Below are 23,898 nucleotides of genomic sequence, written 5' to 3' on the forward strand. Positions count from 1 at the left end.
ACCCAACCTACGAGGACACAGACACCTCATGCTATCCCAGACTTCCTCAGTCCGTAGATGAAGACGTGGAATCTAGGAAAGTGGAGGCTTTCTGGATGTGTCCCCCTCCCCTGTGGGCCTGGAGCAGGGCAGGCCCAGGGTGCTCACATGAGACAACTCCTCACTCAGCTGTGAGGCCAGACTCCCTGTTTTTTAGTATCGACTAGCCGAGGCACCTCCTAAAAACAAGTCTGTGATTTCTCTAGCCCGGCAAGCAGTCTTGGGACAAGGCAGCAGCTCACCGTTAACACTTGTCTTCTGCTGCCCCACGCAGGTGATGAGCGGAACGTCCACACTGCAAAACGTCCAGTTAACGGAAGCCACTGCTGTGCTGTAGATGTGGACACAAAGGCAGCCCGGTGCACTCTGGTGCACTCGGCAGTGTGCAAGTTCCCAGGGTGGGTCCTCAGCTGAGCCAGTCTTTGTCCACTTACTGCAGTGTCCACCCAGACCTAATCTCCTGTGGGCCACGACGTGAAAGGTGCAGGAGGCTTCACAACACAGACGACACAGGGCAGTGCACACACAACACACGCTTTAAAAACAAGGCCTTCAACTTCTCATACTGTACCAGGAAGTAACCCAGGCAATATAAATCCATGTAAAGGTTCAAAATCCTCCAACTCTGAGATATGTTAATACCTGGATCAAAGTAGGTATTTGTAGCAGACGCCACTCCCAACCCAGGTGCACGCTGGCACCAAACACCTGGAAGCACAGCCGCAGAAACTGCCCAGGAAATTAAAAAGCAGCTATGCGGTTCCCTGCTGACCAATGGAACCTGCAGCAGGGCAAGGGCCGAAGGCCACCTGCGGGCAAGGAAGGTGGAGAGCACGGGTTAAGAAGAAAGGAAGTCACTTCCCCAGTAGTGTGACCCACACCGTTAGCTCAGCAGTTAAGGGACCTGAGGAGTTCACTGTGGCAGAGAGCTCAGAGAAGCAGAGCCAGCAGTCAGGATTCCTCCGAGGCTGCTGCCACACTTACCTGGGGTCGACTTTGAGGCTCACCTGCCTCCGGGTAGTGACCGCAGGGGGCTCGGCCAGCGGTCATGCTGAGTGTCGGCGGTCTCAGAGAACCTTGACTCCAGCAGCTGGGCCAGGCGAGTGTCCTTCCAGGGCGGCGATCAGAATCTGCCATGGCTCAGGCTGCCTGTTGGGTATCTAAGCTGCTCACTCCCAAGGAGCTTGGCCGAGGGGAGACGCACGAGCTCTGAACAACGGCTTCTGCGTCACTAGTGCAGGGCTGTGGTGACCAGCAGCTTCAACTCTGCTGTTCACAGGCACAGACGACGAGTGGAATGGGGCTGACGTGAGAAACAACGAGGGACGTTAGGGAAGTACCACCCACTGCTTTTAAATGGACACCAGGAAAATCAAGGAGCTCAATCCTTAAAGACAAAGGAGAATAAATGACCACCCAGAGACAAGGAGTTTGAAAAGTATATAAGATTTTTCTTTATTTACAATCAAGTTTTGTGGGCAACATAATTAAATAAATAAATGATGTGCCCTGGCCTTTGAATTTCAGCTCCCCTGAACGTGAACACAACTCCTCTAAGGGCAAACCGCAGAGGGGCGATGTGGGCAGGAGAGGGGAAGGCTAGAGAGGCCGCCCCAGGCCTCATTCCTCACCCCCAGGCCATCACTCAATCCCCAACTGTGCAGAGAACAAAGTGAGGGAGGGGAAAATAAAGTGCAAATTAAAAAGTGATACAAACACTGGTGCTTCAGACACCCAGAACTGCAATCTAACGCACAGGTAAAGACGGGCATCTTTTCCTGGCTTTCACGGCAACTCCTGCACCGGGAAGATGGCCCGGCGCTTCCCGGACGCGGCTTCCTGCTCTGCAGCCCGGGGCACGGCAGTGTGGCTGAGGCGTCACGCCCCTTGCCACAGCAGACGTGGTGTGCAGCCGCCTTCTGAGCATGAGCCGAGCGACACAGGAGCACGCTCCTCACACCGCAGTGAATCCACTCTGGCAGGAGGTTTCCACGCTTCCTCCTCTACTTAGAAGCCAAATGGGTGTTTATTTCTTGATCAGGAAATAGATACGCAGATGTGCTGGGACAGTGAGTCAAGCTCTGCAGAACAGCTGCAGGGACGTCAGGAGCTTCCGAGGGGTCAGACGTGATCTGCACAGAAGCCCTGGCCCAACCCCAGGGTCTCAGCATCAGGACGGGCCCTGGGCTGGGGTCCCATTAATCTTAGGTTTAAAGCGATTTCATGGAGCAAACGAGCCCAAGGGGGGAGCATGCATTGGGTGAGAACAGACTGGAAGGCCAGGAGAAAGCACAGAGCGAACCGACGCCTGGACAGGTCGGGTGTTTTTGGCACTGCTGTCCAGTGAGGAGACCTAGCAGGGGCCTGTGCTCCCCTGCCCAATGAGGTATGGAAGATCAGAGCTAGTAGTGTTTCCCACTGGAAGCAAGGCAGGAACCTGAACCTCTGCTGAGCGACCACAGGGTCAGATTGTTTCAGTGTGATTCTTCCGGGCCATTACAGACCTCAGTCAAGATTCTAGGAAATCCTGTTCAAAAGGCCACTGAGCCTTGGCCTGAGCCCTTCTCCGGGCAGACACACATTCACCAGGCCAGAGCTGCAGAGTCCTGTGCTTCTCCCGGGAGGTCCATCACGGCTGTGCCCACAGCACGGCTTTGCTGCCTTTGTCCACACTGACCACGTGGAGGCCGGAGGGGGACCATGCCACCGCATTGATGCATGAGCTTCAAAGGAGAGACCACAAGGACATCAAGTTGCTGAGAGCTCAGCCAGCCACACCCACACAGTTCCACGTGCTCTGGAATCCTGCGGGGGCGCTCTAGGGAGCCCTGTGCTGTATTTCACTGGGCAGGTCAGGAGGAACGAGCTTGGCTGCTTCAGCAACAGGCCTCCTCGGTTCTCCCTGAGTAGTTCTGAGCGCACCAGGGAGACAGAGGCATCACACACAAGCCCGAGAGGGTCCCAGGACTGGCATGGGCTGCACTGGGTAGGCAGCCGGGAGAGGTACGCTGCTGCCTGGTGCAGCGTGAGAGGCGGCTCTGAGGAAAACCAGCGTCGTCCAACCGACTTGGGTGCACAGAAATAGACAAAGGAAAACAGGGCCCTGGGCCACACCGCTCAGGTGCCGAACAGAGTACAGGAGCAGGTCGGCTTGCTGATGAAAGGGGCTGCCGGGGAGAGCGGCGTGGAGAGTGGATAGAACAGAAGCGACCCGGGGAGGCGTTTCTTTCGCCCTCTCCCTGCTCACAGGGAGATCCACATTCTGCAGGAACCTGTCTGTCGTTCTATGGGAAGAGCCACAGCCTCTGCACTAACACGGCTCCCGTGAGTGGGTGCCGCCCTCCCGGGGATGACGGAGGCCCAGGCCTGCCCTCAAGCGCGGGGAGGCGAGCACGCTGGCGGGGTCACCTTACCTGTGCTGCTTCGTTAGCACCTGCTCCACTTTCCCCGTGAGCACACTCCACACGTAGAGCGAGCCGTCGGCCGAGCCTGCTGTCACGTAACTGCCATCGGGGCTGGAGGAGACGGGACACGAGGAACAGCAGTCAACTCCCACCTTCCACTGCACGGCCCTCTAGGAAGTAGGGGTCATTCCGCACAAGACACACACACGACCTTGCCCTCTGCACACACAGGCAGCAGATGCCAATGCTATCTGCCAGTCTGGCCTCGCCCAGCTGCAGAAGAGCGGCACTGGGTGACTTCTGGGAACCGAGGTCCCTAACCACCCCCCACACCCAAACAAACATGACCTCAGGCGCACTCCGGGCACTCAGGTGGAGACACCAGACAAATGTTGCTCTCTACCTCTGTACGAACCTTCGAGATGGCCCCAATTGGGGGTGGGGACATCACTACTAACCTGAAGACAACTCTGGTCCAGTCAGAGCCGCACTTGAATCCAGGCGCACTGCGAAAGCAGCAGGTGTGTTAGCCAGCGGGCCGATGCCAGGGCCTGCTCTCCCAGCACTGCAGGGCACTGCCCGCCAGCTGTTACCTGAATGTCTGCCTCACAGCATTCGCTCGGAGATCAACAACTTTGAGCAGGTCGTCACGGGAGCAGCTCAGGAGCTCGGTCCTTTCTGGGTTCAAGTCTAGGGCAGTAATCTTCCCCAACAGCTCCATCTCTCGGACGATCGTCTCTGATCTGAGAGAGAAGAAACATCTGAGAAGCGTGATGTGGAGAGAACAGGCATCTCTATTTTAACCAGGATGGACACACACGCACAAACACTCACACACACAGTAAGCACTACAATCAGCTAGAATGGAACCTTCTCCTGGAGAAGCCTCACAAATGCCACAGGTCTGTTTTCATCTCTACCCACGGGTAGGTCCTGCAGTAATGGTACTGAGTCAGTCTCAGAACTCCTCACCTGGGGCTGGTACTGTGGCATATCTCTTTTTGACTTTCAAATAAATAAATAGATCTTAAAAAAAAAAAAAAAAGAATTCATGACATGGGGATGGCATTGTGGCATAGCATGTTAAGCCGCCACCTGCAGTGCTGGCATCCCACATGGGCACCTGTTCAAGTCCTGGCTGCTCCACTTCCAATCCAGGTTCCTGCTAATGTGCCTAAGAAAACAGTGGAATATGGTACAAGTACTTGGCCTCCTGACACCCACATGGCAAGACCCAGATGGAGTTCTTGGCTCCTTGCTTTTGCCTGGCCCAGCCTTAGCCATCGCAGCCACCTGCAAAGTGAACCCACGGATGGAAGATCTCCTTCTCCTTCCCCTCCTCTCGTTCTCTGTGATTCTGCCTTTCAAGTAAATTAACAAAACACCCAGGCCACCCCAAGCGTGGGTTCTTCCGCACATACTGCAGCACACAATCCTGCCACGCGATGACACAGCACGAGGCCCTCGCCAGGTGTGCCTGCCCAATCCTGGACCTACAGCCTCTAGAACTGTAAGCACCAGCTCCGACCACAGGTCTTCACTCCTCGTTCTCTCTGCAACCAACCCCAGACCTCCTTTCATCGCCTTTCTGGGCAGCCGACTGCTCTGCTCTTGCAGCGGTCACTGACAGATGTGACCTGCCCAGCTTGCTTCCTTTGGCCAGCCCCCTGGAACAGGCCCCAAAACGCTATCCTTGCTTTTTGTGGTTATTCTGAGTAAGCACGTCTGTCCTCAGAGTCCCTCGTTCACTGAGGACTCCTGAGTTTTCCCTCCACCCTAAACCTTTTATCACCTAGCATTTTTAAAAATTTCTTTAAAGATTTATTTATTGAAAGGCAGAGTTACAGACAAAGAGAGAGAGAGAGAGAGAGAGAGAGACAGAGACAGAGAGGCAGAGGCAGAGGCAGAGAAAAAGAGAGCTTCCATCCCTGGTTCACTCCCCAAATTGCTGCAATGGCCGGGCCTGGGCCAGGCTGAAGCAGAGAGCCTGAATCTCCAACCGGGTCTCCCACATGGGTGGCCCAGGCACTCAGGTCATCTTCTACTCCTTTCGGGCACATCAGCAGCAAGCCGGATCACAAGTGGAACAGCGCCCATATGGGATGTTCCACAGGCCTGCTCTAGCACACCGTTCTCTGTTTTCTCTCATACTTTAATTGCCTTCGGTAGAAGAGTATCTCGTCTGTCTCTGCTGAGCTGCTAGTAAAACGCCTGGTGCACGGTGCAGGCTCAATGACCGACTGCTGAAGTACTCAACGGTGAACCCTGAAGTCTGTTAGGGCACCTCCTGAGATTTAAACACACAGACCCTCTAGCCTGCCCCTCCCCACCCCCCTTCCAAGCTCTTGGGCGCCATACCGGATGTCCCAGAAACGAATTTTCTTGTCAAAATGTCCACTCATTACACACTGCTCTGTGCAGACAATATCATTGCAACTGGATCCTGCAAACACTGTCTTTATGCCTGAAAGAAAAGCAAACACCGTCAATCACGCAGGGCACCTACGTGGCTATGCATACAACGCCACTGCACACTAACCACTGAGCCATCGGAATCACTAATTTCAATAACGTCTCAAACAAGAAAAACTGTCGCTGCTTGAGCGCTTGAGTATGAATTGGACCCGAAGTTTAAACTGCTTCCCAACAAACGCAGGCTCTGCCCAGGAAGCCAGCACACACGCCAAGTCCCGCCAAGTCTAGCACACACACAGAGAGACTGAGTCTCCTCACAGACTTTGCTGCGCAGGTCCCAGAGTTTGAGGGTCCGGTCGTGACTTCCCGACACGATCCGTGCGTTGTCCAGCAGGAACTTGGCAGAGAGCACTTTCCCACTGTGTCCCGTGAGTGTGTGCTAGAAAGAGAACACAGCCACGTTCAGTCTGGGGACGCCACACGCCGGCCAGGCTGCTGGAGGGGCCACAGCACCCCCCCCTCCAGGCAGTCTCGGAGACCCAGGGCACATCCAGGAACACTCACAGTGACGAGACCGCACAGGACACAAACACTGTCCGTCACTGAATCTCCACCACAGAGGCCTCATGGTTCATGTGAGGCCACTCAGAAACCCTGAGAAAGCTCCTCTGTGGGTACTGCCCACAGAGTACAGCACCAGGAGGAGCCATCTCCCACTAACAGCATTCCAAAAAGTCAACAGCATAGCACCAAACTTCACGTGCCCCCTCCCTGTCCTCAAGAAAAGGGAAGAGTGGTGGGAGGACCCCCGCAAAATCATTTCTGAGCAGGCACCTGCCTGGACTGTCCTGACATCCTCTGTGAGTCTGTGGACGATCTGGCTAAGCCTGTAGAAAGTCTGGGTTTTAGTCAGTGCTGCTCCAAGTCAGCTCCACATTCAGTCAGAATGGACAGGGGCCCCAGGGGAATAGCATACAAAGGAGAGACAGGGGGCGGGCACTGTGGCATAACGGGTAAAGCCCCCATTTGCAGTGCTGGCGTCACATTATGTGTGCCGGTTCGAGTCCCGGCTGCTCCACTTCTGATCCAGCTCTCTGCTATGGCCTGGGAAGGCAGTGGACGATGGCCCAGGTCCTTGGGCTCCTGCACCTGCGTGGGACACCCAGAGGAGGCTCCTGGCTCCGATCGGCGCAGCTCCAGTCGTTGCGACCGATTGGGGAGTGAACCAGCAAATGGAAGATCTCTCTCTCTGCCTCTCCTTCTTTGTGCAACTTTTTCAAATAGATAAATAAATAAATCTGAGAGAGAGAGAGAGAGAGACTTAACCCAACCACTACTGAGGTCTCAGCTGCAAAGGGCAGATCACACCGCAGACGCCTGCACCCAACACCAGACCCCTCAGTGACTATGCTGTTGGATGCCGACCACGTGCCTCACCCAGGCTCATCAGGGAAGGCGGGATGGGGACATCACACAGTGTCAGCAGCCCTCTGGCCCACAACAGCACACCTGGAGCCTGTGGGAGAGAGGCGGCTGGGGACTGCTGGGAAGCAGGGGCACCTGGGCAATCAGACCTTTTACTGTTCATCATTGACCTCTTTTCAGGGTGGGACACACATGTTTTGTCCGGATCAGGCCAAAGCCATTAGCCAGGAACTGCACGTCTACCATGTGGGCAGCAGGGGCACTTCTACTGCCTTCCCAAAGGCCTTAGCAGGAAGCTGGATCAGAAGTGGAGCAACCAGGGCTTGAACCTGCACTCCAATATGGGATGCTGGTGTCACAAGCATCAGGTTAGCCCACATGTGCTTCAAGTTTGTTCTGGGATTCACATTTTCAAAATTTTATTTTTCACAGATTTTATTTGAAAGAGTGACAGAGAAAGAAATCTTCCAACCACTCCCCAAACTGCTGCAAGTTGGGGAAGCGTGGGTTGGGCCAGGCTGAAGCCAGGAGCCAGGAACTCCACCCAGGTCTCAGGCACCAAGCACTTGGGTCATCTGCTGCTGCCTTGCCAGGCGCATCAGCAGGCAGCTGGATCAGAAGCCTAACAGCCAGGAATTGAACTGGCATTCTAATACGAGAGGCCAGCGTCACATGTGGTGGCTTAATCCACAGGGCCACAACACCGGCACCCAGGATGGGCGTTTTTATACCTGTAAACTCAAGGCTGAAGTCATTGACTGAGGTTTTCATTCTAATTACTTTTAAAGCCGTAACAGAACTAGCTACAACTGTTAGCTTAGTTCCAACTGCACCATCATACTTCAGTGTCAATACCTTAAAAACTGGTCTTTCTTGTATTCGCTGTGGAGCAAGAAGTTAAGATTCTTCCTGTTCACTTAAGAATAGAAAACTTCAGGCCATGTACACTTTCCTTCACCAATGGGCTAAGCGGAGACGGATGTGAGCTCACAAACCAGGACAGCACATTATCACTGCTGCCAGTCAGGTGGCGGCCGCGCGGCAGCTGTGGCAAGGTGAAGAGAGCTCCAGCAGCAAGATGACATTAAACACACAACAGGAGAGTGCCCGTGTTACACCTGGCATGAATCACCCCGGCTGTACAACTCCGGGGAAGAAAACAGGTAGACCACCTCTCGTGCTTTGAGAATTAAATCCTGAACAACCATCCTACCAGAAACTCAAAAGTCTTGGATACAACACTATCTTCCTCACTGTTAGAGTGAAATTACATTTCACGACCTTAAGAAGAAAACAGACCCCATCACACAGGGGCCACGTGAAGACCACCAGCGTTCCCAGCCACAGCAGACTCAACCAACCAGGAACTGAAGATGCCCCACAACAAAATTATGTCTGCACTGAATATGTAAAACTGTGGTTCTTTTTCTTGTCAAGCAATATGGCCTATGCCAACTATTTATTTGTATTAGGTATTACCACATGATCTAGAGATTATTTAAAATACAAAGGAGGAGATGCATACATTACAGGCAACCACATCATTTGATTTTGTTTCTTTAAAGATTTCTTTACAGGGGCCAGCGCTGTGGTGTAGCAGGTTAAGCCACCATCAGCATCCCACAGGTTTGAGTCTCAGGTGCTCCACTTCCAATCCAGCTCCCTGCTAATGTGCCTGGGAAGACAGCAGAAGATGGACCCTGAACCCCTGAACCCATGTGGGAGATCTGGATGAAGCTCCTGGCTCCAGCCTGGCCCAGCCTTGGCATTATGGCCATTTGGGGACTGAACCAGCGGATGGAAGATCTCTATCTATCTTTATAATTCTTTCAAGTAAACCAATAAATTTTTTATTATATTTCATTATTATTTTTTAAAGATTTATTTATTTGAAAGTCAGAGTTACAGAGAGAAGAAAAGGCAGAGGGAGGGAGAGAGAGGGAGAGAGAGAGGGGGAGAGGGAGAGGGAGAGGGAGAGAGAGAATCTTCCATCTTCTGGTTCACTCCCCAATTGGCTGCAATGGCTGGAGCTGTGCTGATCCAAAGCCAGGAGCCAGGAGCTTCTTCCGGGTCTCCCACATGGGTGCAGGGGCCCAAGGACCTGGGCCATCTTCTACTGCTTTCCCAGCTCATAGAAGTGGAGCAGCCGGGTCTTGAACTGGTGCCCATGAGATGCCAGCATTGCAGGCGGCGGCTTTACCTGCCAAAGCGCTGGCCCCAATAAATCTTTTAAAGAAAGAGATTTATTTGCTTCATCTAGGTCTTCCATGTGGGTGGCAGGGGCCCAAATACTTGGGACATCTTCCGCGGCTTCTCCCAGGCCATTAGCAGGCAGCTAGCTGGGTAGTGGAGCAGCTGGGACATGAACTGGCGCCCGTATGGGATGCCGGTGTCACAGGCAGCAGCTTTACTTGCTATGCTGCAATGCTGGCCCTGTATCATATTACATTAGGAACTTGGGTACCTGAGGCAATACTCAAACCAACATACTAAACAATGACCACACATTCAAGTTTGCATACTGTAGATGAAAGGTAGGGAACTTTTTTCTGCCAAGGGCCACTTGGATATTTATTCATAACGCGGCCATACAAAATCATCAACTTAAAAACTAACCTGCTATAGATTTACTGAATTTCAAGTCTGTCTGCGGTTGCCTTGGCAGGCCCAGAAGAAACAGATTTCGTGGGTTTTATAAGGCTTGCAGGCCAGACATTCCCGACCCCTGCAACACACAACAGGGGCAGACGACTGGAGCAGGGGTGAAGATGCTGGCTGGGTGCCCACGTCCCATACTGGAGTGTCTGGGTTCAAGTTCTGGCTCTACCAACCAGGCTCCTGCTAATACACACTTCGGGAGGCAGCAAGTGATGGCTCAAGTTCTTGGGTCCCCACCACCCACACAGGAGACCTGGGTGAGTCCGACTGAGTTTCTGGCTCCTGGCTTTGGCCTGGTCCAGCCCTGGCTGTGTGAGTCTTTAGGGAGCCAATCGGCAGACAGACCTCTGTCTCAGTCTGTCTCTCTGCCACTGTAATAAAGGACATCCCAACCTCCTGGCTCTTGGCCTGCATTACCAGCTTTTCCCCCACAAAGCAGGAGCTTCTGTCCATCTTGTTTCTGGGGGGAGCCCACAGGGACCTGCCTGAGGCTGGCCAGCGACCCCCGAGTTTGGGGTCACTTCCTACTATCATTCAATTTTTACCAAAGCCCTTCCAAGTGGACTAAACTAAAATTATTTTATTCATTAAGTATATTTGAAAAATTTTAAAAAACATTTAACACTGTTATAGGTTTTATTTTCCACTCTTACATAGGGACTAAGGGCCGGTGGGTTCAGATGTGACCATAGCCCGAACCTCGATATGGGGAGACTTGGAGATTTATTTTCTAGTGGGCTCTCCACAAGCTCCTGTTGAGCTTCAAAGCAGACCTTGTGGGCTGCACACTGTCTGTGGAGACAAAACAGCCTGTTCCAGCAAGGCCTCACCATACAGCTAACATGAGCCCTAACCAAAGACAACTAATCCCAGCTGAGGACAGAACTCATTCAGCAAGTTTCTGAAATAACAACCAGCACCTGGCTTTTTCATATGCACCTGCAGAAGTGAGCAGGTGGGGTCTTCAATACGGTTCAAGGCAGACCTGGCAGAGCAGCCAGAACATTCGGCCTTCACTAGACTTCCCCCTCTCAATACTGGCTACTTCTAGGATGCAGTCACAGAAAGGAATAAAGCCAGCATCCGATCAGCTGCTTTCCTCATTCCGTCTCTGGAAATACTGCTCCAAGGGCCTCGTATAGGCAAGGCCACGTGTCTGCCTTGATCACTTCTGCTCTATCTGAATTTATTTTCTCATCCACCTATATCATCTGGTTTCTGAGGATTAAAAGTAGTGCAGGCGGGCATTGTGGTGCAGGGGTAAGGCCACCACTTAAGCTGCCGGCATCCCATACGGGCACTGGTTGGAGTTCTGGCTGCTTCATTTCCAATCCAGCTCCCTGCTAATGTGCCTGAGAAGGCAGTGGAGGATGGCCCAAGTGCTTGTGTCCCTGCATCCACATGGGAGACCTGGAGGAAGCTCTTGGCACTTGGCTTCAGCCTGATCCAGCCCTGGCCATTAAGGCCATCTGGGGAGTGAACCAGTGGATGCAAGATCTCTCTCTCTGTAGAACTCTGCCTTTCAAATAGATAAAATAAATCTTAAAAAACAACAGTGCTGTGGTGTAGTAGGTTAAGCCTGAGTGGCGCCAGCATCCCATATGGCCACTGGTTCATGTCCCAGCTGTTCCTCTTCCGATCCAGTACTCTGCTAATGGCCTGGGAAAGCAGTGGAAGAAGGCCCAAGCGCTTGAGTCCCTGCATCCATGTGGGAGACCAGGAAGAAGCTCCTGGCTTCGAATCGGCTCAGCTCTGGCTGTTGTAGCCATTTGGGGGAGTGAACCAGCAGATGGAAGATCTCTCTGTCTCTCCTTCTCTCTGCAATGCTACCTCTCAAAAACATGAGCAAATCTTTTTCTTTTCTTTTCTTTTTTTTTTTTTTTTTGACAGGCAGAGTGGACAGTGAGAGAGAGAGACAGAGAGAAAGGTCTTCCTTTGCCGTTGGTTCACCCTCCAATGGCCACTGCGGCCGGCGCACCATGCTGATCTGATGGCAGGAGCCAGGTGCTTATCCTGGTCTCCCATGGGGTGCAGGGCCCAAGCACTTGGGCCATCCTCCACTGCACTCCCTGGCCACAGCAGAGAGCTGGCCTGGAAGAGGGGCAACCAGGACAGAATCCGGTGCCCCGACCGGGACTAGAACCCGGTGTGCCGGCGCCGCAAGGTGGAGGATTAGCCTAGTGAGCCGCGGCGCCGGCCAGCAAATCTTTTAAAGAAAAAGAATCAATGTATGTGCCAATAGGGGCACCAGTTTTGCAAATCCTGACATATTAACTGAAATTAATTGGGTGTCCTTAAAATTATGGGACGTAGGGGTGGGCATTTAGTGCAGTGGCTAAGACGCCACCTGTGACGCCCAGTGATGCCTCGATGGAAAACATGCTCAGGTATCTGCAGGCACGGAGCCCACGGCCAGCTCTCGAGCAGTCCACGTCCCCGGGCTTTCCAGCGGGCTCTTCAGCTCTCACAACCCAACCTCTGTCTCGGGGCTCATACTTTCATGTCGAGACCCGGATCTTCTTTCAGCTGAGAACCAACATTACTGTCTTTGAGACACCGGCTAGCACCTGATACTCATGGTCTCCTACGTGACTCTTTCAAGCAAACAGAAAGCCTCAGGGACAGACTGACTGGTGCGTCGGGAAATATTCTTTCGGCTGCATCCTGAATCCTCCCGCCAGACCAGCCGTCCACCCAGCAGACTGCTCCCCTGCAGCTCTCCCGTCGCCCTGCGGCACCGCAGCCTGCTCTGGGTGTGGGCTGGCGCGCAGGCAGCACGCACTCCTCCATCCTGTCTCTCAATGGCACTTTCTGAGGAGTCATCCTCTGCCTCCTTCAAGCGTAAGGAGAACACGTCTCAGCACATTAAGCTGCATGCTTTCCCCCAGTAGGAAAAAAAGCGGTGTCACAACCAAGCTGTGCTTTTTTTCTCGTCTGCCTCCGAGCAAGTTTGGTTCAAATCCAAGTTTCCTCAAAAGCTAATCCAAATATTCTCCCTTCGTTGGTATCAGCCTCCTGTGCCCGGCATGCATTTCTGTTGTTTCTGAGTTGTCTGCCTCTATCCTAAGAACACCCTATGTACTTTCTTTTTTTTTTTTTTTTTGACAGGCAGAGTGGACAGTGAGAGAGAGAGACAGAGAGAAAGGTCTTCCTTTGCCGTTGGTTCACCCTCCAATGGCCGCTGCGGCCAGCGTGCTGTGGCTGGCACACCACGCTGATCCGATGGCAGGAGCCAGGTACTTCTCCTGGTCTCCCATGGGATGCAGGGCCCAAGGACCTGGGCCATCCTCCACTGCACTTCCCTGGCCACAGCAGAGAGCTGGCCTGGAAGAGGGGCAACCGGGACAGAATCCGGCACCCCGACCGGGACTAGAACCCGGTGTGCCGGCGCCGCAAGGTGGAGGATTAGCCTAGTGAGCCGTGGCGCCGGCCCCTATGTACTTCTATGTCCTGCTTTCCTGCAGGACTCTGTGGTAACAGGGCTCAGGGCCAGGGAGAATCACCCTAAGCTAAAACTGCTATCTACCACAGGAGCAAGCGCTTACGGACAGGAGTGTTCCAAGTCTTTCATGGAAATGCAAGGGCCCTATTTCAAATATTTTGAAACTGAATCTTGGACACAGTAAGAAAACAAACTGGAAACAAATTTTTCTAAGGAGAAAAGGAAAAGACCAAGTGAATCAAGTACGACTTTTTAGGAAAAGGCACAGAGCCCCCTAAGGAGACACCTGTCATTTTTTCTGCATTGTGGGCTGTGATAAACACATAAAGTTTGGCGATAATACTTTCTTAACTGGGTCTTACCCGTAATCGATAATCATCCACAGTCCAGATTCGGCTTGCAAAATCATTGGAAGCTGCTAAGAGGTAAGAACCCTATAAAGAACAAAGAAAAGTGACTTTCAGCCAAAAGAGAAAAATTCAGTCCACAGAACACCAATTTTCCAGTAACCAGGTCTAAGAAGGCTTAGATGCCTAAACCAATTCTCAAAACCAATTACTATCACAGCAAACTCACCAAGTTCCTCCAAGTTCAGACTTTTTGCTTGGACTCACTCAATTTCACCTGAATGTTTTGTGCTCAAGTACAACACAAAACTCAGCCCCCGCAGCCACGCCACTCACCATGCCAAAAAACAGCAAACACCAATTCTTTACATACTGCCCAAGCCAGAAACTCAAGTACCCACCTCACCCCTCATCTCCCCACAATGCCTGTCTAAGACTGTCCACCTCTAACACGTCCAGTGAGACCCTGACTCTCCAGCCCTAACACCTCAGCCCCAGCTTGGCCAGTGATAATTAAAGCACAAGCCATGGCACGTATCCCAGAATTGAATGCCACACCTGTCTTTAACAATCCTTAAAGGCCTCACCTCTTTGGACACCACACACACTGTAACCCCACACCAAACTTGCCAACCTTGTTTCCTTATCATTCTGCAATTAAATTCAAAGAGCAGTAAGAACATAGTAGTGTGGGCCACCATGCTGGGAGAACAAAGATGGTTAACATACTGACTGTCTGCAAGGAGCTGGTTCTCAGATTAGCAACAGCAGCGCTCTGGTGGTAACCCTTCCGAAGCAGGGTGCCCCGGCACTGTGTGAATGCAGCAGGACCACAGCCACCCACAGATGTGGCAAAGGCTCCCCGGGATGACTGAACCTGAGTCTCTGCAGAACTGACAGAGCGACCCTCAACCCACCCAGCTCTTACCTGCACACCAGCCACGGCACCAGTCCCGCCCAGAAGCCTTTCTGCTTCCTCTGCCTGAGACTGACCTTCTGCACTGTCTCATCAGCTACCTCTGTAGCAACATCCTGTTCTGGTCCCCAAGTCCTGACCAAAATGAAAAGCTCCTTCACTGGCATTTCCTCTCACACTCCCTCATACTGTGAGCACAGAGACCAGCACTTAAGTGCTTTCCCGGGGCCAGTGTTGTGGCACAGCAGGCTACCTGCAGCGCTGGCATCCCATAGGGGCACTGGCTCAAGTCTGGGCTGCTCCACTTCTGAGCCAGCTCCCTGTTAATGCACCTGGGAAAGCAGCAGAGGATGGCCCAGGGCCTTGGGCCCCTCCCTAGCTTTGGCCTGGCCCAGCCCCAGCTCTTGTGGCCATTTGGGGAGTGAACCAGCAGACAGAAGACCTCTGTGTATCTCCCTGTAACTCTGCCTTTCAAATAAATAAATCTCTAAAAATAAATCTATGAATAAGTAAGTGCTTTCTCACTACTCCTGTTTAAATGGTGAATCTTTGAGTGTAAGGACCACACTGGCCTTGAGTACAGAATCTTAACACTCAAAAAGTGACCATGAAATGGAATCAAAGAGTACTAACACAGGCTAACGCAGAATTGCAAACCCAAGATTTTAGCAAAGTTAATGTATCAATAATCCTACAATCTGCTTGAACCTTTTTCTAACATGATTTGTTAGACACAGAACGGCAGAGAAATCAAATAAGTCACTTTTCAATTTCAAGAACTGGATGCCTTGGCTGTCCCTCGGACCTCTGAACTCTAAAGCAGGAGATACTTACAGCACTGTCGAATTCAATGCTGGTGATGCCAGCATTACTGCCAGACAGGGAACCCTTAAACTCACATTTGTCTGTATGAAAAAAAAGTGAGAGAAGACAGGAAGTTACATAAAGTCAGTAAATGAGCTAAAATGGGTGCCAGGTACACTAGAAGCCAACTACATAGTCAAGAACAGCTTCCTTTATTCAACATAATCAAGCAGCACGCAAATGCACTGACAGAATAATCTGCTAAGACTCTAAGAATGAATGAGGATCCAGACGCTAGCCCTTTGCATGTTGAGTCCTTAAGCTATTTTTAAGGAAAGTTAGTTAACAGTTCCCTTTACGATATGCTAGGGATTTAGGAAACTTGTCAGTGGAACCATTATCTAGTTGTCATCCCATCAAACTTTTCCAATATTAATAAACTTTTGCGTTTAATAAGTATTTGTGTGAACCACCACTTCTGTAGAAACTGACCATCAAAATTTCAGAATCCACAGAATAATTCTAAGGTCTGAAAAGCATTTTGGTTGTCACATTCAAACGCCAGCAAAGCTATCTTGGAGTTACTGGAGTCTGTCCTCACTGCACCTCTGAGCCTGGCAAGTGAACTGCCAGCCTCCCCTCCTCAGACAGCCGTGCTCCCCAACAGAGCCCACGGCACAGAGTCTGTGGCCCGGCTGACAGCTCTGGCCACCCACCCACCTACCCGCCTGAATAATGCAATCACAAACTAGGAAGAGAAAGTCTCAACCTGAGTTCCTTTTCTGAAGCTTGCATTAAGGCTGTTCTGAGTGCACAGTGGTAGAGGTAAGTTAGGAACTAGGGTACCAGTAGGATTATCTCGATGCCCCTGAGCCACGGTCACTGTTAGGGTGTCTGGCTGGTGAAGCTGGCATACACACCCAGGGCAGGAGGCACTGAACCCTGGCTTGGGTCTATCAGTGAGGTACAGTACTCGAGGGCCTTTCCCTAGAGCCTAGGTTTCATCAGATTTTCGAAAGAGCCGAAAAAGGCTAATATCCACTAGTGAAGGTCTTGCTTTATTTCAGATGTTTACAGAAAAATTTTTACTGCAAATCCTAATAAATACCTCTGTGGTTTAAGCCCAAAATATTGGTGTTATTTGTTTGGCATTTAGAAGACGACCAGCACTGTGGTATAGCAGGTAAAGCCGCTGCCTGCAGTGCCAGCATCCCATAGGGGCGCTGGTTGTAGTCCTGGCTGCCCCACTTCTGATCCAGCTCTCTGCTGTGGCCTGGGAAAACAGAAGAAGATGGCCCAGGTCCTTGGGCCCCTGCACCCACATGGGAGACTCAGAAGAAGTTCGTGGCTCCTGATCAGCCCAGCTCTGGCCGTTGTGGCCAATTGAGGAATGAACCAGCAGATGGAAGACCTTTCTCTCTCCTTCTCTGTGTAACTCTGACTTTCAAATAAATAAATAAATCTTTCAAATAAATAAATAAAGATGACCAATCCAAGCTAACTCAAAAGGACACAGGTTTTGTTAAAGTTCCTGTCTCTACACCCCCAGAAGCGGCTCCATCCACAGCACTGTATCACTTCCCAGCGCAGCGTCCGCTTCCGAGAGAATGAGCAAGAACAGATGTCCCTGCTGGGCGGAAAGAGCCATTCTTCAGTAGTCTAAGGGCTTAACACAGGACAGCTGGGACATTTCATAAACGGTCTTGGTCTTGGTTTCTTCCAAGCGTCAGTCAATATTAGCCAAGGGGAAAACCAGCTGCAAACTGAAAAGCCTTGTGTGTGGAAGGAAGGGCCTCCAGTCAGGACATGGCCGATAACATTCTGTTACTTCTGCACACTCGGTACAACTGCCAAAGCAGGTTGGCATCAGTTTCAGTTAGTGTGTACTTTCCTTTCTGCCAGAAAAACTTAGCATTGTAAATAAGATTAAAGGTTGGCGCCTCCGATTTTTTATGGGTATTTACTGACCAAGGAGTAAAATAAAAAACTATTTTGTGTTACTTCTACTTAATCTCAAGTGTGATTAAAATAGATAATCTGCTTATATTTTATTAACCAAACCACTTAAAACTTGTTATTTTGGGATATTGATTTATGGGTGTTATTGTTTATAATTTTAGCCGTCATTATTCATAAATAAATGCAGTGCTTGTGGGAAAAACAGGAAAGTTTTATGGGTTCCAGAGGGCTGTAACTACCAGGGATTGAGGTACATAACCCATCTGCTCTGTAGGCTACTCTATTGAGCAGGGAAGTTGTTAGTGGAGGACAAACACTGAACTTCAAGTCCCATGGACTAGACAGGTCCTAGCACCACTCCCTCAACATGGAATCACGTAGTCTGTGAGTCTTACTGTCTTCCATCTGTCAAACAGGGGCAACACTCACCTTTCTAAATTCCCAGGGCTATCACAAGGAGTAGAGGATTTACCATAGAAAATGTCATTTGAGCTATTTATTATTTGACGGTGGTATCAGATGTACTACAGTTATGGGAGCCTTAACAGTGGGGCTCTTTTTAAAATGTATGTATATATTTTTAAATTTACTTAAAAAAAGATTTTACTTATTTGAAAGGCAGAGCTACAGAGAGAAAGAGATAGATCTGCCGTCTCCTGGTTCACTCCCCCCAAAAGTTGCAATGGGCTGGCGGGGCCTGGCCGCTGCCTCTTCCCAGGCGCATTAGCAGGGAGCTGGGTGGACAGGGGAGCAGCCAGCATGTGAACTGGTACCCTTATGGGATGCTGGTGACAAGCGGCGACTTAACCTGTGATGCCACAACTCCAGCCCCTATATTATTATTATTTTTTTTGCTTTTTTAAGAACCTATTTATTTGAAAGAAAGTGTTACATAGAGAAGGAGAAAGAGAACTTCCATCCACTGGTTCGCTCCAGAAATGGATGCCAACAGCCAGGTGGAAGCCAGGAGTGAGGAGCTTCTCCCACATGAGTACAGGAGGCCCAAGAACCCGGGCCATCTTCCACTGCTTTTCCAGGTGTATTAAAAGGGGCCTGGATAGGAAGTAGAGATTATATGGGATGCAGCCATTGCAGGCAGCGACTTAATCTGCTGTGCCATAGCTCCAGGCCCCCCGATTTACTTATTTGAAAGGCAGAGTTAATGGAGAGAGAGGGAGTGATCTTCTAACTACTGGTTCATTCCCAAATGGCCTCAACAGCCAGGGCTGGGCAAGGCTTAATCTAGGAGCATGAAACTCTATTTGGGTCTCTCACAAAGGTAGCAGGGGTAAAGCCCTTGGTCATCCTCCAATGTCTCCCCAGGCACATCTGAAGATAGCTGGCTTGCAACTACAGCACCTGGAACGCCAACCAGCACTCACTTGGGACCCCTTCATCATAGGCAACAGCTTAACCTGCTGTGGAACAATGTTGGCCCCCAAACTGGTTCTTCCAGTCTCTTAGCCTTACTCCGTGACTTCATTTTAGTAAAAACTGGGCTTCAGCACTCTGAGCAGTCTTGATCTGAGGAGACCTTAGGTGAGGTGTTTGCTCAATTACAGTTTCTGGTTAACAACCCTCTTCCTCGCTAGCTGAGACATGACTGTGGTCATTTCTTTCCTAGGTACTGCACTGCCATAATTAAATGCATATACCACAGTTTGAGACGTAAGATTTCCCTTTTATAAATAGTATTTTTGCAAGATTAGTAAATATTTGAACATTTAACCAACAGATGTATCCATAACTTAACGGTTATGACTAGTATTTGCCAGTCACTATTGGAAGAACCAGAGAAAATACGCACTCAGCTGCAGAGTAACTGAAATGGTTGTGCTACTTTGACTGGAGGATTCCTCACACAAAATGTGAGCACCTGAAGGCCAGGTGACCGTCACGGCTTCCTTCTGTGCACTCCCAGGGACTCTCACCTCCAAACGCTTCCCAAAGCTTTACTTTCCGGTCCATGCCTCCTGTGGCCAGTAAGCGGGAACCTGGACTGAACTGCACAGCGTTGACTTCCCCATCATGGGCATCCTGCAAGACAAGTACTCTGTTACACACACACACACACACACACACACACACACACACAAAATCATCATCACCCCAGGAGCCCGAGACAAAGGACACTCCTTGTGCCCAACCTCAAGTGGATCCAATCGAGAACTGACTCAGTCTTAGCCCAGGGTCTCCTGCGAGTCCCCACTCTCAGGAGCAATTATGTTTACTTCAACACAGTGCAACCTTCTCAGAAAGGATTCTATTTTTGTAGACTCTCAAGGCTGTTTTCACATTAATTTAGTTACTTCTAAAAATAATAACATTTCAACTCACATGGATTTTAACAGCTTAAAATGTAAGCCTAACATTTAAGCCTCTTTTGGTCCCCCAAAAATATTCCTCATTAGGTGGTGGTATTTAGCCTAATGGTTAAGAAACTGGTTAGACTACAAGCAACACTGTGGCAGACTGTCAAAACCATCTGATGCAATCTGCACTTGCTATAGCAAGGAAGTCTAACCTACTCTGGTATTCTCTCTTCTGTGAGACTAGCTGTTACTTAAGACAGCGTTAAAAAAAAAAAAAGAAAGAAACTGGTCAGAATACCTACACCCCACAGCAGAATGCCCGGGTTTGATTCCAGGCTCCAGATTCCTGGTAACGCAGACCCCGGGAAGCAATGTTGATGGCTCAAGTAATTGGGTTCTTGCCTCCCCCCGGGGAGATCTGGTCTGAGAGCCTGGCTCCTGGCCTGTTGCAGATATTTGAGCAGAGAACCAGTGGATGGGAGATTTCTATCTTACCCACCCACCACTCCCTCTCTGCCTGTCACATGGGAAAATAATTACTCATTAAATATTAGCTTACTACTAATTAATATTAAGTACTATGCAGCTGAAATAATACATTGAACATGGCCTCTTATGCTACAGGAAGGTTTCATGAGTCCCGACATAACTAGATGTTAGTTCTACTGCTAATCATCAGTGTTGCAGAATGGGACTCTAGGCAGTTCTTTCTGGAAACATGATGGCACAATGACCCCTGTCAAGTTTCTTTTTTCAAAAAGAACTTTTTTTTTTTTTAAGAATATATTTGTGATCTACATTATACTCCAAGGCTTAATGCTCTGTCAGGTTCTTTGATCTCTTAAAGCCTTGGTTTGCTCTCTTACAAAAAGGTATTTGTGATCTAGGACTGCACCAGAACAGGCTTTCAGAAGCAGTTACTTTGGGAGAACCTGAGTTCTCCAGGGAAATTTCTGGGTGGGCTGAAACACACGGCCTGAAAAGATGGCGCTGGTGGAGAAGTGGACACAGGCCAAGAGCAGCCCACCATAGAATGGGAAGAGGAGGGAACAGGAGACTGCCCTACAAGGACCGTGGGGACTGGTCCAGAAACACGCTGGCTGGCATTGGCTGCAGACTGTTCCAGCGGGTGGGGAGAGAGCCGGCAACACTGGCAAATGGGCGACCTGATGATGCGGGCCGCCCAGGTGGTGGACTGGTGTTGTCAGCACTACTCTCTCCACTCCACCACACACAGTGAGAACCTCCACAGTAAAGAGAACAAAAAGACCAGGAATCGCGGGTTATAAATATTCGATGATTAGGTGGGTCACTGTTCACCTGCCCAACAGGTCGTTTTGGGAAATAAAATCTGATGTTCACCAGGCTGAGGCTGGTATCTGAGATATTACTGACAGCAGTGATCCGGTGAACTGGGGACAATCAGCAGCATGTGTCAACTGACTTCTCACTTTCCCTCACAGCTGAAGCTGCACCCAGTGACACCCCTCACCCCATGGAGTTCCCTTCCTCGTCACGGTCCCTTCCTCCCGAGGTCTCAGATTGAAAACTTGAGATCACGCACTGTCACGCCGTGCCCGCCACTCGTCACGCTCCTCTGGACTCGGTTCTGTTGGATGATCGTCAGCTGTGAATTGCTCACTCGCAGAAACACACACTGACAAAATCCCAGTTATCAGCCGCTCCATTATCCCCCACACACGACTGGAGTGTGGCAGAAAGAGAAATGGGCTGCTGGGAGCTGAGGGCAAGGAAGCGACCGTGACATTCAGTGCAGTCAGACCTTTTACCAATCATCATCGACCTGTGAGGTGCCCGGCCCGCTGTACAGTCATGGGAGTGGAGCGGGAGGGCCCAGTGCCTCATCCAGAGGTGGCCCATCACTGCGTGGAGCTACCTACCTAGGAAGGCTCCTCCTCAGGCCTCAAGCTCTCAGCGCAGAATCCCACCTCATTCTTCACATGCAAGTCTTGCCTTGCTGGGAAAGCTGACTCTTTAACTCGCCAAGTTCTGGGCCAATCCCAAGGCTGTAGAACTCTAGGCCCTAGTCTTCAGTTCCACCTGCACCCCTGAGCCCTGACAGCCCCAAGCCAGGTATTAATGTTCCCCTGGGTTGGTTCAACTCCTGTTCACTTACTCCTGCTGGGACATGATTTTGTTAGTGCCAGGACCCAGCCCTGGCTCCAGGTGACATCCCTGCATTGCAGCAGCTTCTGAAGACTGAGCCTGATTCCACCACAGGCTCCTCGCGTCCAGAATTCACACAGCAAGGGCTACAACTCACGGAACAAAGAACTGTCCTCCTGGACCTGCGAGACAGATCGCTGGCTGCAATCTCAGGATAAGTCAGAACCAACCGCCCGCTACTCCCAAAGTGCTCACCACCACTACTCCCCCTGCCCCTTCCCTCACACCGAATCCTCTCTCAGCCAGTCCTGTGTCATACAGGGCCAGGCAAAACATATCAGTTCCTAAGAGGCCGATGCTGAGTCAAACAATGGAAAGCTGAGCTGCAGCAAGGCCGCCACCCTAGAAAGGCGGAAGGGGCTGGGGTCGCAGCATACTTACAAAGACACACAGGGCAGTGGTTGGCACCCTCACTTCTTTACCAGAACCCGGGTGAGCATCCACATGTTCCTGGGGGACTGGGAAGGAAGAGACTGAGCGTCTCCTAAGGAACAACACAAAGGCAAGCATTAGCCGGGGTGCACGGGTTCCCCGTTCATCAAGCCGTCAGAGGCTCGAGACAGCCTTGCCTGAGCTGCCTGCCCTTTCTCCTCTGGACCCTTCACATCAGACGGAGCCACCGAGTCAGCAGCATCCTCCCTCCGATGACTCTGGATGGGAGCCAGCATGTACCGCGCTCTCTTGCTCACTAACTCGTGGATTTCAAAGCTCAACACTGAAAAGTGATCTTGAACAACAACTGCTGGGTCGTGTTCTTACTCTAACAGCTAGCTCAGTGGCAGCGCTTGGTGTTTTTGCACAACTACTTCAAGACGGCTTCCGTGCCCAGTCAGAATAGTCCTGAGCACACACTGTGATCAAAGCAGAGCGGAACACATGCCGAAAGAAAGCAACGCGAGCGTGCCGGCTGCAGAGTCCAACCCGGCTGCCCACCTCGGGGGCGGCACATGCAGAGTGTCCTGGTTAGCACGTGGACACTGAGGACGGCGAGTAGCGCAGCGTGATCAGCGTAATTATCAATGACCAACACTCACATGCTGAGCTAGCAGAGGGTAACATTTTCACCTGGCAGCATCAGAAGAGGAATGATGTCCCAAAAGGGGAGACTCGGACAGACTAAAGGGAGAGGCCAGAGACCAGCACGCAGCAAGATTGAGAAAGGAAGTCGGGGGAAAAAAGGAAGAAGCTAAATGAAAGGCCGGAATTATGGCATCTGTACACTCTGCACCACGAAAACTCTGGTGTACATTTAAAAAAATAAAAAATCATGTACATACACTTAGGTACACTTATACACATTTTAAAAAGGAAAGGTGAAGGTCTTCTAACCTACCCAAAGATATTAGTGATAGAATCCAGAAGGCCTCCAGCAGGCTGCGAGAGTCGCTTACTAAAGAGGAGGGGAGGATAGGTTTAAACCTTAGAAACATTTGGCCCAAATAATCAGTCAATATAAACAGCCCACACAATCAGGTACCTGGGAGTACACTTCCCACAAGTTCCCAGACCCCAGCTGAGAGAAACCCAGCATAGCACTGAGCCACCAGGAAACAGGGTGAAGGGAGAAGGGAAACCCCAGTCTCAAAGTTATAAAAGAAACAAGGTTCCTCCGTATTAAGTCAATTTCCTTTGAAATAAAAGCCTTATACAGGGAATCTGTGACTTCAGTTTCTGGCTGTTAATAGCCAAGGCTCATCCTCTCGGTGCTGTTCTAGCTAACACATCCTCGAGCCCTCCTAAGAATCAAAGAGCACAATGTGAACAATCACTCTGCTTCATGCCGTTTAACTATCTTGTAGGGAGCCTCTGCTTGGTTTTAAATTTAGATACACGAGGTGCCAGTGCTGTGCTTCCCTCCCATTAACCGGAAAGGTACAGCCGGCTCCACACCGTCACAGCCCCAGGTGCGACTGTGCAGGGCCTGGGTGCACCTGGCCACATTATTCAGCTGTGTCCACCACTGTGCTTGGTCAACGCATTCTGAGCTCTC

General features: G+C 50.8%; 1 protein-coding gene and 3 non-coding genes across 7 annotated transcripts in view; 1 reads left to right on the forward strand and 3 right to left on the reverse strand.

The window, feature by feature from the left end:
• Positions 1-1,469: 1,469 nt before the first annotated feature.
• Positions 1,470-23,898, reverse strand: part of ATG16L1 (autophagy related 16 like 1) — a 43,933-nt gene continuing 21,504 nt past the window's right edge. For 2 of the 4 annotated variants that reach the window (XM_008275243.5, XM_089328887.1), the window contains 12 exons: positions 23,242-23,298; positions 22,974-23,024; positions 22,290-22,392; positions 19,341-19,446; positions 15,481-15,551; positions 13,746-13,817; positions 6,177-6,297; positions 5,802-5,907; positions 4,037-4,186; positions 3,902-3,949; positions 3,453-3,554; positions 1,470-2,762 (listed from right to left, as the gene is read on the reverse strand). In XM_008275243.5, coding sequence (XP_008273465.2) covers positions 2,669-2,762; positions 3,453-3,554; positions 3,902-3,949; positions 4,037-4,186; positions 5,802-5,907; positions 6,177-6,297; positions 13,746-13,817; positions 15,481-15,551; positions 19,341-19,446; positions 22,290-22,392; positions 22,974-23,024; positions 23,242-23,298 — 1,081 coding nt within the window. In that variant the 3' untranslated portion in view covers positions 1,470-2,668. The remainder of the gene's footprint in view (positions 2,763-3,452; positions 3,555-3,901; positions 3,950-4,036; positions 4,187-5,801; positions 5,908-6,176; positions 6,298-13,745; positions 13,818-15,480; positions 15,552-19,340; positions 19,447-22,289; positions 22,393-22,973; positions 23,025-23,241; positions 23,299-23,898) is intronic. The other 2 variants (XM_002721435.6, XM_008275244.5) reach the window with 2 other exon arrangements.
• Positions 7,199-7,454, reverse strand: LOC127487718 (small Cajal body-specific RNA 6). Its single transcript, XR_007914798.3, has one exon.
• LOC127487717 (small nucleolar RNA SNORA28) lies at positions 19,864-19,988 on the forward strand. Its single transcript, XR_007914797.3, has one exon. It is a non-coding gene; the product is annotated as a small nucleolar RNA SNORA28 (small nucleolar RNA).
• On the reverse strand, positions 21,255-21,526 carry LOC127487719 (small Cajal body-specific RNA 6). Its single transcript, XR_007914799.1, has one exon.

This window comes from Oryctolagus cuniculus, chromosome 3 (assembly GCF_051225735.1).
Source record: "Oryctolagus cuniculus isolate XC-2025 breed Fujian yellow rabbit chromosome 3, ASM5122573v1, whole genome shotgun sequence".
In the NCBI taxonomy this organism is placed as follows: Eukaryota; Metazoa; Chordata; class Mammalia; order Lagomorpha; family Leporidae; genus Oryctolagus; species Oryctolagus cuniculus.